The sequence below is a fragment of the Salvia hispanica genome, chromosome 2 (genome assembly GCF_023119035.1).
Source record: "Salvia hispanica cultivar TCC Black 2014 chromosome 2, UniMelb_Shisp_WGS_1.0, whole genome shotgun sequence".
In the NCBI taxonomy this organism is placed as follows: domain Eukaryota; kingdom Viridiplantae; phylum Streptophyta; class Magnoliopsida; order Lamiales; family Lamiaceae; genus Salvia; species Salvia hispanica.
In genome coordinates, this window is record NC_062966.1 from 12,234,858 (window position 1) to 12,250,350 (window position 15,493).

Below are 15,493 nucleotides of genomic sequence, written 5' to 3' on the forward strand. Positions count from 1 at the left end.
GCAAGTATCCTGGGTTTTATGGTGCATTCTCTTCATCTATTCATTTAACGATTGCTTGAATGTTGCCTAGGTGCGTTTCTGTCCATTACATTCTTCCCTGACCAAGCAGAAAAGCTATTCCAGTTTGCCCCAGCATTAAAAGCTACTAGCATTTTTGCTGCTCGTGTAAATCAGTACAACTTATACTTTGCACCTGCGAAGTTGAAATATTTGAACACCACAAGGAAATAGATTATTTGGTGTAATTATCAAAGCAGAATCTGCAGTTTTACAGTAGCTTCTAAGAGCCCCGAAAAAAAATACTAACTTTTTACATTTTTGCACTTTTCTTGTAGTTAGAATTTGCCAACAATTATATTGAACCTACAACATGATTCGTTAGCGAACTCGGCCGCGTCAAAGCCCCATCAGCCTCCAGATCAACAAAAACGGAACTTGAATCACCTAAATATTAATTTAAAGGGGGAAAATGTAGTAGGAAATTTCACTTCATTCTTGCTTAATTTTGATCTTCCTACAGCATGTGCTCTTATTCGCCCGGTAAGTAGTAAAGCTGTCGAACGTTTCCAGATGCTGTCCATTTGTACAGAAAGGGAAGAGAAAATTAACCACACTTGCGTTATATCAGTTTTGAAAACAAAACAATAAGATCTGCATCTTAGTCACCACACAATATCTTTAAGCGGCAGCATTTAACATAGCATAAACAAGGTGCAATTTAAGTTCTCAAAACTTAATGAATACTGCAAATTAATGCGTAAAACTTTATATAGAGAGGGGTTGCAATATGCCTTAACACAAAGAGTAGATAAAGTAGACATTACCAAATAACCATTCTTTGAAACAAGAATGGAGTGCGCCTGATAATTCGCGTTTCTGGGTATCGTCAAGTTTAGTATCCCTCAGAAGTTGCTTAACTTCTTCTAAACTTTTATGCTGAATATCAAAGAAATGAATCGATTATCACTGTCATATGTATGTGTCAAAGAACAAAAGGCATCCTATCATAATGAGGCACATAACATGAATTTACTTAGAACATACATTTTTCTGTTGTGATGCAAGGTAAGGATCAGGTAAAGGGAATGGGTTATCATTTGTCGAACCAGCTTGTTCACTCACCAATGAGCTTGGAATCTGAGATGATTAAAGTGCATATTAGTCTCTGTAAGACATTTACCAAATTCAGAAAGAAGACAGAGAAAAAAACCTAAACTGAAACGACCCAAAAGTACACCAGATGGCCAAATGGAAGCAAGCAAACAAGAAAGGCATAATCATTAATTAAACAACTTTCATAGAGGCGGTGCAGAACCCATATATGATATTCCCCCTAAACGTTCTATCAGATAAAGCACCTACCACAAAATTGGTATAGTGATCTGGATCAAGGCATGTGGCAGATTCAGATTGGATATCTGAGCCACCAGCCGGATGAGATAACGAATCATGCGGGTCAATCACCCCAAGAATCATAAGTTTATCCCAATTGTTCACTTTTGGATCAATTCCAACTTGATTCATGTGCTCCTCCAGTTGTGGGTAGAATGTGTTATAAGGGGCCACCTGATGAACAAATAAAACAATGGAAAAGAAATTTCAATCACAAAAGTTGATTTAAGAAAAATGAGGAAAACCACTAGGGCAACTTTCTATTAAGGTTAGAATGATCTGAATGATAATGGTAAGAGGAACATATTAGCAAACTAATAAACTCATAAATAAGCCAGAAAGTCGATTGTTGGCTTCACAGGCAGATCCAAACACTACATAAGGGAAGTCTCACCTGCAACTTGTGATTATCACCAACAATGAGGGGTTTCTGATTAACCCCTAAGAAGAATACACATTCACGGCAGTTCGCAATGCAGATACGCTTGGTTGTACTGATAAGATGAACACGTTCACAGTGTTCAACTCTAACAGCCTGTAAAAGAATTACTTTGACTTTTACTTCCAATTACTTAAACGAACAAACTATGAATACTCTAGATATACAAATGGAATCATGTTGCTAACTTCGACTACCTTGCCAACAGCTCCAAGGACAATAGTTGCATCAGAACATCCATAGACTGTTGCATATTTCACAGGCGCCATGATGTAAATTACTGATTCATGGCAATTTACTACCTGAGCAAAATTCGAATCAATAGAAGATACACAAGAGAAGGGTGAAATTTCACATGGTAATCATCAAATATAGAGAAGCTTTAAAAGAAACACCAAATGTAATAGAATTATTGGTTTAATCCTTATCAGACAACAGTTATGGAAACTTTTGGCTCAAAATAAAACTGAAAGAAGATTGTGGAGGATATTTAGAAATTAACAGATAACAAAATTCACCTTAACAGATGTGCCCTTAATATCAGATGTCTGCTTTACGCATGATGATTTAGAGACCCCCTCAATCAAACTTGGACCTCTGATGCTGCTTGAGGGCTTTGCAGAGCTTGCGGCTGCATCAGCCATTGCAACATCCTGATCAGAAGAACTACTAGGCCCATTTTCTTTTGTAGACCTCTCAGAAATATGTTCCTGGGCAGAGGATATGTTCTCAAGAAGCCAATCTAGAACGAGTGGTGCAGGAACAGGAGATGCAGGCATGTTGGGATCTGAATTCGCAAAAAATGGAGTATTCTGGCTTAAGGGAAATCTCTGAGATCCATTATCTCCAAATAAGAGCAGAAAGCCAAGATGTTCGAACTTATCCACAGATAACACCTGAAGAAAGGAGAAGTCAACTCTAGAATGCAAAGCAATAAAGCAAAGCTCAAGTGAATTATAGTGACATGTTCATTAACAACTCTACCTAGAGAAACAATTTCTACAAGAATGCAGAATAAGGAAAAACATTGCATACCATAGATTCATAACCTTCCTCTTCTGCTTCACCTTCCTTATTCCCTTTCCCATCTACAGAATCTGCCAAGAGGCAAAGAATGTTGCCGATGTGCTTATGTAGATACGATAACTGATGAGCCTCTTCGTCACCTTGGGATGGCACAAACCTACGGCTGTTGCTCCGCACCAGCTGAAATAGACAGAGCCATACAGCGACAATGAATTAAGACAACATGCCTGAACCAGTATGATATGAACTGGTGGTTAATTTCACTTTTGCTACACTTAAGAAGTAACTGCAAAAAGTAATGTAAGTTTTTAAGGTAATGAAAGAGTAATGAGAGGTCAAGAATGAGCATATAGGAATGAATAAGGACGTTATTGGTATTAAATGAATATTGCAAACATGAGATTCAGTCAAGTAAAACTCCAATATAACAATATGAAGCAATGCAGAAACAAAAAACGAGAAGCTAAAAAATGATGACCTGCAATGGCGAGAGTACGGATAAAATTCCATCGAAAGCCGACGTAGAGGGCCAAACATCAGCGACAGCAGCAGAATCCTTGTGGCTTTTGGGGAGCAACCTCTTGTAATTCTGTATGTAGAGAAAGAGAAGCAAATCAAAGACATTGACCCCTGCTTTATCCATCTCTTGGGGAGTGGTAGCCTTGAGAAGGGGATCGGAGTCGCGATGCAGGACAACGGATATGGTTTCGATGAGAAGGCGCGAATGGTCGGGGGGGATTTGAAGGACGCGGGATAAGGTTTCGGAGTTAACTCGGTGGTTAGGAGTGGATGAGAGAATGTCGGATTTGATATGGGACAGACTTTGCAGGCCATCTGTGAAGATGAGCTTGGGGATGGGAAGGAGGCCGTGCTCGAAGGCCTCCCGCCGGGGGTGGAGATACACTTTCGGCGGCTGTTGTTCGGAATCCATCACTGCGGATCTGCCAAATGGGAGCTCAGATCTAATGATTTTTTTCAAAGGAAGATACAAAAATAAAATGTAGTCCGTACACTAGTAAATTGGACCCGGCCCGAGAAATATGAATACTTGGCTTACCGCCATATACGGCACATTCATCTCACAAGTAAAGTGGAGTAATAACTATGGATGAAATGTTTACAAATTTATTATCTCACATCACGCAGGGGATGGTTTCACAGTCGAAAATGTGTGAACTGATAAGCACAATCAATACATCAAATGTTTCTTCTATTTGAAAATGTTAATTTCATGTGTTGTATTTTGTGTTAAAATTCAAGAAAACAAGGATCCTGCTGCGATTTGCAAAACAAATATCCAACACCAATAACTTTACATGTCACTGGCCAATGTTTTTAACCACAAATTCTGCGTAAATAATGATTCTCCTCCTCAAAGAAAGTAGTACATGAAATTTATTTAAATGGTCATTTACCATATGTAATGGTACACAAAACAAAGCTCAGTACAGTATTGTTTCACAAAGAGCTCAACTGGAACTGCACCACCATCAGTATCTAGTTGACATTTGGGTTAGGCCTTTTCTCGCGGGTGTACACATAATTAACCCTGCCAGTCTCCCTTTTCTCAATGCCTAATACTTCGAGGATGGCAGAAGTGGCTGCGAATGCACCTCCTGCAGACAAGGCTGATGAAACGCTCCTCCCTGCATTTTGGTCACAGTTCAGAAAAAGCATAGGCTGAAACAGAATAATAGACGAATAGCTATAGCATCTTAGAAAGACACAGAAAGTAGAAAAGATGTGTCCACCAAATATATTGGGGAGATGGACCGAATATGCTGGTTGTGAGTTGCACAGCCACGTCACATGCACTAATTTTTCAGTTGCCTGAAATGTACCTAATTTGATTAGTTTTATGTGTTTCCATTAAAATGTTCCAGGCACCCATCAAAACATGTATTAAATAATGCCTCTCATTCCTTAAGATCATTTTTTAGATTCATAAAGAAGATTTATGTGCAATATACATTAAATAACAAAAACACATCATGTACTTGCAGACTCTCAAATTTTGCTACATTATTATTTTGCTTAAGAAGGTGAAAGATGCCTAGTGTATGAAAAATATTCTTAAAGCATGCCAATCATTGACAAATTTAAATGATAGAATTCCAACAACAATGGGTGAAAACATCAACTTCTGGCAGCTATATGGCATAAATGACACTGAATCAGGAACACCAAAATACACAAAAAAAGCAAATATGAAGAGTCACCTTTGAAGCCAAAGACAGTGGCACCAGCAACAAATCCTCCAACTGCTCCATTAATATAGTCTCTTTTCATACGCTGCTTCTGTGTTAACTGCTCCACCCCCATGTAGATTCCACCAATAGCAGCAAATGTCGCTCCATGGTTACCCATCATCTTCAGTGTCCGGATCAAGCCAGGAAGTGCAATACTTCTTTCGACACGGGGTACATCATGCCAAGTAGCAACAACCATACCCCAAACGGTGCCAGCAACAAACCCGGTGGTTGCCCCTTTCATTGTTTTCATGACAGAAGATTCTTCATCTTCCATCTTCTTAAGCTCCTCAATATCCATTTTAGTTTTCTTTTGATTAATACAAATAGTCTGGACAACAAAGAATAAAAGAACAGTCAGTCCTAATATAATAACATACTATAATGCTATTTTTCCAAAAATCAAGAGAGCCAATATAACAAAAACAATCAGAAGAAGAAACGTAAGGGAATGTGAATGACAGAGCAATATAGCGTGATAATGACTACATCATTGCAGAACAATGTAGCAACAAGAACTCAAGGAAATCAGCATTCAGGAAAACAATAACTCACACTGAAATAATATTAAAAAAACACTAAAAAACATCCAAATAGTTTCACAAGTATGTGACAATTAACAGTAGCAGTCCAACTTCTACTTCACCACTGGCTTTTAGGGGATAATTAAGAGAGAACATTATCAACAGTGTACTACTTCTTTTAGGTGAATTATGTATTGTTAATCAAACGTGAACATTTCAAGGGAAGCTGCAGTCTGCAGTCTAAGCATATAAACTAGGTCAAAATCCACAAATTAAATAAAAACTTCTCCTCCTGTATCTAACAAAAAAAGCTAGCACCTCGGAGTTTCCATAATCTGATCAAAGGTTTCCCTAAGTCAAATGTACGCAAACAGTCAATCATGAAAACGACACAAAAATAATTTTTGCAAAACCACAAAATTCCACCATCAATTCAAACCTCGAATGATAAATTTCCTAACCACAGAAGTACAAGCCCTAGAATCAAATTGAAGCAGCTCGTAACTAAAAATTGAAAAGGGGGTAAGATAATGAATATACTTAAATCGGTACGCGGTTATCCAGTAAGTCGATCCGAGTCAAGGAGCTCACCTGATGAAAATGCGAATTTAGATCTGCTGGAGAGAGAGGGAGAGAGGGGTGGGTGAAGTGGGGGAGCTGAAATGAACTGGATGAGCAAATTGAACATCACGTGCGGGCCTTATTGGGCTTTAACTGTTGCATGAATTTATTGTTTGGGCTTATATCGGTTCTAACTTCCTATTCCACAACCAAAAGAAAGTTGTAGTACAATAAGGCCAATTCTCAATTAAATTACTCCTATCCTATGTGCTTCAAATCATTTTGTAATTTGAACGCATCTTATACAAGCAACTAGTGTAACAGTGCCATTTTTTTAGCTTTTTCTTCTTTAATTATCGTTACTTTTATACTTTTTGGTTTTTTTTTTTTTTTTTTTTTTTTTTTTTTTTTTTTTTAAATACTAACACACAAAATACATTCTTCCAATCTTAATATATTGCTCTCAATAATAAATTTAATTATTAAAATATACTCCTCTAATTTAACTGAATTTAAATTTGTATTGTTTTAGGGGCCGGATTGTACTTAAGTTAATATGGACATTTCTCTTCTTTGGAAAATAGAGAGTCCAATGTGCCCACGTTAAAATTTAGATATTAATATTTCCACTTTGAGAGAATGTTATATTGCTAACTCATAACTTAATTGCTAGCTACAACTAAATAATAGCTATTAGATATTCAATTAAGAGCTTAGATCATTAATCCCCAAATGTCAATACGATCAACGAAAAACGTCAATAAGGCCATAAGATTGATTCAAAAAAATATCAATTGGGGTATTAATGTCAATTAACTACATGTTTAGTTATAACTAACTTTTAAAAGAAATCCCAAAATATTAAATTCATATAACATATATCAAATTAAAGATAATTTCATAAGGATTCCAACGATATCATACATGCATATGTTCCAACGTCAAAATTTGAAAAAAAATTCAAAATTTTTTAATTTTTTCGTACAATGCAGAAATGTCAACATACTATATAAAATATGTCAATATAATACATGTAAAATGTCAATATAAGCAATAGGTTAACATTCTTAAAGCATTGTGTTGACATTCTCAAAGCATTGAGTTGATATTTTCGAAACACTATATTGACATTTTCATCCAAAATCCTAATTTGGAGTTTTTTTTTATCTTTTTCGATTTAATTAATAAAAATAAAAATTACACGTGGCAAATTGTAAACCACATGTTTTCTAAAATCCTATGGCCTTAAATTAGTTGTAGTTAGCAATTAAATGTTGAGTTAGCAATTGATCACTCCCCTTCCACTTTATTGGTGTGGCATGCACAATTGCTCATTAATTTCTTAGGACTAGAAAACAATTGACATTAAAATTTAGTTATTAATATTTCCACTGTATTGGTGTGGCATGCACATTAATTTCTTAGGACTAGAAAACAATTGATTTATTTTTCAAAATTTATGAATAATATATTTTATAGATGTATAAATATAAATGTGTAGGTTTTAAATTTGGGAAGTTAAATTTTTTTTTCTAATTCTAAGTGAAAGGTTTAGAAGAGGAATCTAATTCTTTTTTTGGGCTATAGATATAGTATATATTTGGTAGCTTTAAGTCCACGCGCTCACTATCTTTTTTCATTATATTTTTATTTGAATTTTGTGCTAAACAAAATAGGGATACAGTTAATTCAGTTGGTCGGCCTTCTCTACCAGGTTTGGGAGCAGCAGCAGACGTACGAGAGCACTTATACAGGTACTATACCTGATAGATTCTTCTTTTTAAACGAGTAGAAAAATGGCTAGTGTACATGCTTGCCTTTCTTGAGTGCTATCTAAATGGAATTTCAATCTTTTTGTATCAAGATATACCATTTTCAAAACCTATGGTATTCGGCATATAAACATAGTCACATTGGTCAAAAGGAAAAGCTAGTCATGTAAAATATGGTCACTAAGGGGTTGATTGGTTGCCTATGTTGGAAAATGAAGGAACCCATATACATTGGCCACTTTCTAGTTTTTGGTGATAGAGATAAAAAAATTCTAGCTATTGTTTGGTAGTTGATAAATCATTCCTTCGCTACATGAACCTATGTTTGTTTCATTCATCCCAAAAATAGGATATGATCTAGACCTGCCCAAGGTTTACCAAACCGGCGGTTAAAACCGAAACCGTAACCGGCGGTTACGGTTCCAAACTGAAACCGTGAGAATTTACCTGAACCGAAACCGTCGATTTTTGAACTGTGGTTCGGTTTAGGTTTAAAATTTTTTGAACTGAAACCGTGCTGGAACCGCGGTTCTGGGCGGTTCCAAACCGTAACCACGAAAAACCGTGAAACCAAGCCGGAACTGCAAAAAAAAGGTGGTTCAGAACCGTGAAAAACCGTAAAAAACTGCCGGAAAACCGTCGGTTTGGAACCGAAACCGAAACAGGCAGTTTTGGAACCGGAACCATAATCCCGAAACACCCTCGCAGTTCGGTTCCTATTCGGCAATTTCCAAACCGGAACCGGCGGTTCCGAACCGTAACCATTGGTTCCAAAACCGTGGGCACCATTATGATCATGAAAAGACCACTACACCCCTAAACATAATATTCAAATCCCATCTTACCCTTTGAAAACCTAATTTAGCGGTAAAATTTTGGTGAAATTTTCAGAATCTTGCCAATGTCTTTTTCTCCCCTCTACAAATATGGATTCTCTGAGACCCCAAATTCATTTTCTCCTATTGCGTTGAGCATTTGGAAAGACTCGCAGCAATCTCTGTGCGTGTGTTCGAGCGAACAGGACGACGCGGTGCGGTCCATCAAAGCAGAACTCAAATGTTTGTAGGTTAGAGTCATTATAAATTTGAGCTTTCCTGTGTGGTGAACTGCTTCGTGGATTATGTTGTGATTGAGACGCACAAATCTATATATTTGCCTATCTCATTTCTTCATTGAAAGTATTTATTCAATTAGGAAGTATTTTGTGAGTCATGGTTTAACTTGTGATTTTTTTTTTCCGCATGATTTGTTCTACATCTGACCTAATATTATGCTAATGTATGGATGGTGTTAATAATATATAATTTGTTGAATTGTATACTTGTGCCATATGTATGCTAAAGTTGTTTGGATTGTTTTCATAAGAGATGTAATTGTACGTCATATGTTCCTTTGTGATGCTATGTTTTTTAGAACACAAGCATAAAGCCCAATTTATGAAATTGAAGTTTTTGAATGTGTTACCAGTTTGTTAGAAACATTCTCATTGTTCCGCTATGGCGAACTACCAAAGACGTTCAACTATTGTTGACTCAAGCCAGGAGACAAATGGTTAGCTCCCCTTAAACTACTCTATTAAAGTCATTGTATGTACATCCAAATTTCTATCGCCTTCTGCATCGTTTGTGTTGTTCATGTTCAACAGGTCTTGAGGAATTTGGTGGAGGTAATTCATCTTTAAGTGATAGGTCGGTCCAGGCGGGGTTGATCAGATAAGGAGGAGACCATTCTTATTATGGCGATGAAAGAACTCATTGCTGCCGGATGGAGACCATTCTTATTATCTAACACGCGTTGAGAATATAATGCGTCAACACCTTCCTAACACCGATCTGAGGGTCCATCCACATATTAAGTCGAAGTTCACAACATGAAAGAAAAACTACTATGCATTGGACTTCATATTGTCGCGCAGTAGCGTAGGTTTTAATGTCAACAATGACTTCAAGATCGACTGTGATGACGAACAATGGTCTCAGATTGTTAAAGTAAATACTTGTTTCCTTTGTCTTTTGCATTATTTGTTTTTGTATTTTGAATTGAACTTGGTTGTTGATTTGAGTATGGATACAGGGTGATGGAGACACAAGGTATATGCGCAACAAAGCTTGGCCGTATAGGTAGGATTAGAAGGAAGTATTCGGAAAGGATCAAGCCTCTGATAGTTGGAGTGTGCCTACGCATCAGACGATCAATAAAATTTACCCAACCAGTAACAATCTTAGTGATGATCTGAGTGATGTTTATCATGTCAATTGTGACTTTTTAGATGGCGAGGGAGTGCCCGAAGGTTTCTTTCCTGATACCGTTGAAGAGACCCAGTTAAGCAACGAAACAAGTACTCCAAAGTGTACCAAGAAAACTGGAAAGAAGCGCAAGCATGATGATCAGCTGGATAGGGTGTTGGACTTGATGAATCGGATGTATGATGACACAACAGAGCAATTGAAGAATCTGTCAGCAAAGATAGGTTATGAATTCGATCTTAGCAACAAGAGGACGTAGGTGCCCGATCTGCTAAATGTGATACCGGATCTCACACTCAAAGAAACATGCGATGCGTGCGCAAAACTTGTTAATGAATCAGAGCCTCGCTGAGTCAGCTCGCCCATGTTTTGTGATGTATCTTCTGGAGTTGTACAACAAGTGACATTGCCGGCTGATCGGCTCTGCGAATGGGTGATGAACGACTTTTGGGGTTTAAGCATCGGAGGTTTCTGACTCCTATATTTATATGTAGTAATGTTTGAATTGGAGGCCATGAACATCTTATATAGGCCAATATTTTTCCTTTAGCTTTTGCGTGTATTTGCATTAGGAACTCTGTATTAAATTACCTCCGTTGTGTGTTCAGTAGACTTATTTTCATCAGTTATGGTATGTGCTTATCAAATTTTAATTGGCATTGCATTCACTTATTACTTAGGCCTGTCGAACAGAACTCTATCAGGGTAGATCAACCAAAAAATATTGCTAAGACTCATAAACTAATCATACCAACAAGAGAAGCTAAGGTACAACACTTAAAACATCACTAACATTTCACATACCACGTGGAGATCGACAGAAACCAAAGCTATTAATAAACCTCATTTTAAAGATTTAGTTCGAACTAATGGAGTTCCCCATTCACCTCTATGTGAACATTAACCCATAAAACAAAAGAGGGGATATCAACCTAACATAATTTAACAACACACACATTCATCTCCTACAACAACGTCGTCCAACTAATATAACGTACTATTGGATTGACGCTTTAATAAGTTGGTATCCAATCCTTTCCAAAGGGGCTCCACGAAGCATATGAGCTTGCGTTAGGTGATGATTTAGGAGCGGCCTTAGCTACTGGGATCGAGCGACCACGACTGACATTGGATGACTCCCTATCCTATGTGGAGATGATGGCTCCAACGAACAACTTACGACGCATACACTGAGCGACGACAGTAATGGGCGAGGTAACCTCGTCCGTATCTAATGGTAAGAAAACATTCCTGTGGCGACCATTGTCCACAACCTCGGTGGTGTCTGATATTACAATCACCTCAGTTGTATCTAAGACGAAAATCACCTCAGTCTCTTCTTCGACTTTGATATTCTCCATCCCGAACATAATGACGAGTTGGCTAAAAGCGGGTTCATCTTGGTGATAGTATGCTCCAGCAAATAGGTTGCACTACGAGCACATGTTAGAGATGGAGTGATTTAGAAAATAGTGCATTTTCTACCTACATATACATATTAAAAATTCGACAAACTTTACAAGTATACCTCAAAGATCTTCTTCCACACTTCATCGTCAGCCACCACAACATTATCGGGCATATTCCAGTACACACCCGCAGTAGCCACCACTTGGTTGAAAGTGGTGTGTCGTTCCTCCAAGACCTTCAACCGATTATTGAGATCATGAGATCACTTGCAAGCTCTTCATTTATCGCGGTTGCGGCCTCAACAACGACTAACTCGGGGATGTTGTTGCCTTCTCATAGACGAACACCTCTCAGACGAATAACATTGCTCCAAGCATGAGGTCATCGGTTTTTGGCATCCACTGGCCTTTATAAAAATATGTTGCTTGATTTGTAACATGCATAGACATTTTTTATATTTTACTATCTTTTATCTCACTCCCTCAAAAATTGTATGTAAATAACACCATATAAGATCTATATATAGAAGTAGGGTTGAGTACAAATGTCACCTCAACGTGTTTAATAAGCCTCAACTACCGTTGAACTAGAATCGTTAGTCCACACTATAAACCGTGTAATTTTGTTTTACTAGGGATGTCAATCTGGCCAACTTTGAAATTTCAACTGTTTGATTTGCTTTCACTGAATTTCGGAAAAACAGAAACTAGTCATTTGGTTATACTAATTCACAATTCAAAACTAATTTGATTAGAAGAGCAAATTAAGTATGCTGCTTCATCTAATTTTGTGTTTTCGCATAGCGTTGGGAGATTGAAATGCTAATTTGATTAGAAGCGCGAATTGTGATTTTTTCAATTTTTTCAATTTGTGAATTATAAGTGTTATTTTTTAGTTGTTGACATTCGATATTCTCGGTATTGATATGTGAATTATAAGTGTTATTTGTTAGTTGTTGACATTTTAATACTAGTTGTTGACATTCGATATTCTCGATATTGATATGTGAATTATAAGTGTTATTTGTTAGTTGTTGACATTTTAATACGAGTTGTTGACATTCGATATTCTCGATATTGATATGTGAATTGTAAGTGTTATTTGTTAGTTGTTGACATTTTAATACGAGTTGTTGACATTCAATATTCTCGGTATTGATATGTGAATTATAAGTGTTATTTGTTAGTTGTTGACATTTTAATACTAGTTGTTGACATTCGATATTCTCGATATTGATATGTGAATTATAAGTGTTATTTGTTAGTTGTTGACATTTTAATACGAGTTGTTGACATTCGATATTCTCGATATTGATATGTGAATTGTAAGTGTTATTTGTTAGTTGTTGACATTTTAATACGAGTTGTTGACATTCGATATTCTCGGTATTGATATGTGAATTCTAAGTGTTATTTTTTAGTTGTTGACATATGCAAAGAGAATCTACTTTTGTGGTATATGATTGTTGATGATGCAAAGAGATAATAAGTGATTGTTGTGTTCATATGTTGAGCAATAAATGAAGTGTTTGTTTACTGTAAAAATTGAATAGAAATAGTGTGATTGGTGGTGGAGAAAGATGTGGAGAGTCATGTTGTGGAAGGTGTGGGAGTTGTGGATGAGATGGAGTTGTGGGTGATGGTGAGAAGGGTTGAGTTTAGGTTGTATTTTATGAAAAATGTTGTTGACATAAATTATATGTAAAACATTGTTGTTGACATGAATTATAAGTAAAACATTGTTGTTGACATAAATAATATATGTCGTTGACATGAAAATATTTGTTGTTGACATAATAGTTGACATAAATAAAGTTGTTGTTGACATCGTAGTTGACATAAATAAAGTTTGTTGTTGACATTGTAGTTGACATAAATAATGTTTGTTGTTGACATTCGATATTCTCGCTATTGATATGTGAATTATAAGTGTTATTTGTTAGTTGTTGACATTTTAATACGAGTTGTTGACATTCGATATTCTCGCTATTGATATGTGAATTATAAGTGTTATTTGTTAGTTGTTGATATTTTAATACGAGTTGTTGACATTCGATATTCTCGATATTGACATGTAAATAGTAAGTGTTATTTGTTAGTTGTTGACATTTTAATACGAGTTGTTGACATTTGATATTCTCGGTATTGATATGTGAATTGTAAGTGTTATTTTTTAGTTGTTGATATTTTAATACGTGTTGTTGACATTCGATATTCTCGGTATTGATATATGAATTATAAGTGTTAGTATTTTTTAGTTGTTGACATTTTAATAAGTGTTATTTTATTGAATGTTGAAGATTTGAAGATTTGAAGATTTGAAGATTTGAATGTTGAATGTTGAAGATTTGAAGATTTGAATGTTGAAGATTTGAAGATTTGAAGATTTGAATGTTGAAGAGATTTGAAGATTCGAAGATTTGAACATTTGAATGTTGAAGATTTGAAGATATGAATGTTGAAGATTTGAAGATTTGAAGATTTGAAGACTTTGCAGCTAGAGTTTTAGAAAGGATTTTAGAAAATGATTTCAAACACAATTTAATGAAAAGACAATTATACCCCCTTGTTGACATAATGTGGTATTTGTTGACATTTTGTTAATCTTGTGGATTAGTGGCCCATATTGCATCTCATATCTCAATTTAGCTAAATAATCTCAATCTAACAAGACCATATATAGGGATGTATTCATATCAAAACTCTAAGTGTCAGTAAAACTCAAAACACTTGCAGTCCATTGGATCTTGTGATCTAACGGTCAGATGAATGCCACGTGTCATCTAATAATGTAGATTTTTAGCCTAATAGTGTAGTTCGGATAATAATGTAGCATTTTAGTCTAATAATGTACCTTTCTAGTCTAATAATGTACCTTGTCTAATAATGTAGATTTTTAGTATAATAATGTAGCTTATCACAACCATCCAATCTAAGGATCCAAGGACTGTGATTTGTGCTGTGTTTTACACTAAGATGCTGTAAGGACCCTAACACACCCCTATATATATATATATATATATTGATGTGTTAAAATGACAACCCCTCTTAAAATAACAACATACCACCATTCCTAGCCAATCATTTGTACACGTGGACGAATAATCAGCTGCCATGTGGCAATCATAAAAAATTCGCAAGGGTAAATTTACGCGGATTGCAACATCCAATACGCTAGACTGCAATATCCAATACTCTAGACTGCAAGGTGACGCGGCCTGCAATATCCAATACGCTAGACTGCAATCTATAGATTGTTGTAGATTGCAGTCTAGCGTTTATACTATTGCAGTCTAGCATATATAATATTGCAGTCTAGCGTGGTGTCACAGTGTCATTAGGGTCCAAGTGACCTTTAAGTGTTAAGTTCAAATGTATTTACAGCCTTAGGATTAAGTGGATAGACGGTTTAGATTCATAATTTACATCTTACATTATTATGAGTTTCAAATTACATTATAGGGGTATATTTGGAACAAATACTATTTCAGACGGTTTTTAAAAATGGAAGCTCCTAAATAAGCGACAATTAATTTCAACCAACCTCCCAAATTCCCCTCACTCTCAGTTTCTCACTCCAAAGCAGACGAACTGATGAAAACCTAGAACACTAAAAATCTCTTCACATTCAACCCTAGTGTTCTTGTAATCACTTCATTCCCTCACTTTCAAATTTCACCTAGGCGATTCCTTGTCCATGGCAACGGAGGCGTCGGGAAAATCGAATATGGCCTTGACAATCGAAGCGACGATGGCGGCGGCGGTAGACTCTACCCAAAGCCCGTTACAAAATCGGAAGTTTACAGTTTTGAGGTGAGTGAACTTGTTTTTTGTTGAACTGTAATTGATTGATTTGACTGATGTAATACAAAGAT

At 36.2% G+C, this 15,493-nt stretch overlaps 2 protein-coding genes across 3 annotated transcripts; both read right to left on the reverse strand.

Moving 5' to 3' along the window:
* Positions 1 to 207: 207 nt before the first annotated feature.
* LOC125205512 (TBCC domain-containing protein 1-like) lies at positions 208 to 3,910 on the reverse strand. Its single transcript, XM_048104501.1, has 9 exons — positions 3,336 to 3,910; positions 2,867 to 3,037; positions 2,350 to 2,727; positions 2,029 to 2,133; positions 1,787 to 1,927; positions 1,363 to 1,566; positions 1,045 to 1,137; positions 825 to 936; positions 208 to 573 (listed from the first exon to the last, which is right to left on the reverse strand). Exons 1-9 carry the CDS (start codon positions 3,786 to 3,788, stop codon positions 530 to 532), a joined length of 1,701 nt encoding a protein of 566 aa, XP_047960458.1. The 5' UTR covers positions 3,789 to 3,910; the 3' UTR covers positions 208 to 529.
* A 319-nt stretch (positions 3,911 to 4,229) lies between these two features.
* LOC125205513 (outer envelope pore protein 16-3, chloroplastic/mitochondrial) lies at positions 4,230 to 6,375 on the reverse strand. Of its 2 annotated transcripts, none has more exons than XM_048104502.1 (3): positions 6,222 to 6,375; positions 5,077 to 5,437; positions 4,230 to 4,503 (listed from the first exon to the last, which is right to left on the reverse strand). In XM_048104502.1, the coding sequence occupies exons 2-3, from the start codon at positions 5,405 to 5,407 to the stop codon at positions 4,355 to 4,357; spliced, it is 480 nt and encodes a 159-aa protein (XP_047960459.1). In that variant the 5' UTR covers positions 5,408 to 5,437; positions 6,222 to 6,375; the 3' UTR covers positions 4,230 to 4,354. The 2 variants fall into 2 exon arrangements, with proteins under 2 accessions (XP_047960459.1, XP_047960460.1); XM_048104503.1 differs by having other exon boundaries at positions 6,171 to 6,306.
* Positions 6,376 to 15,493: the final 9,118 nt, after the last annotated feature.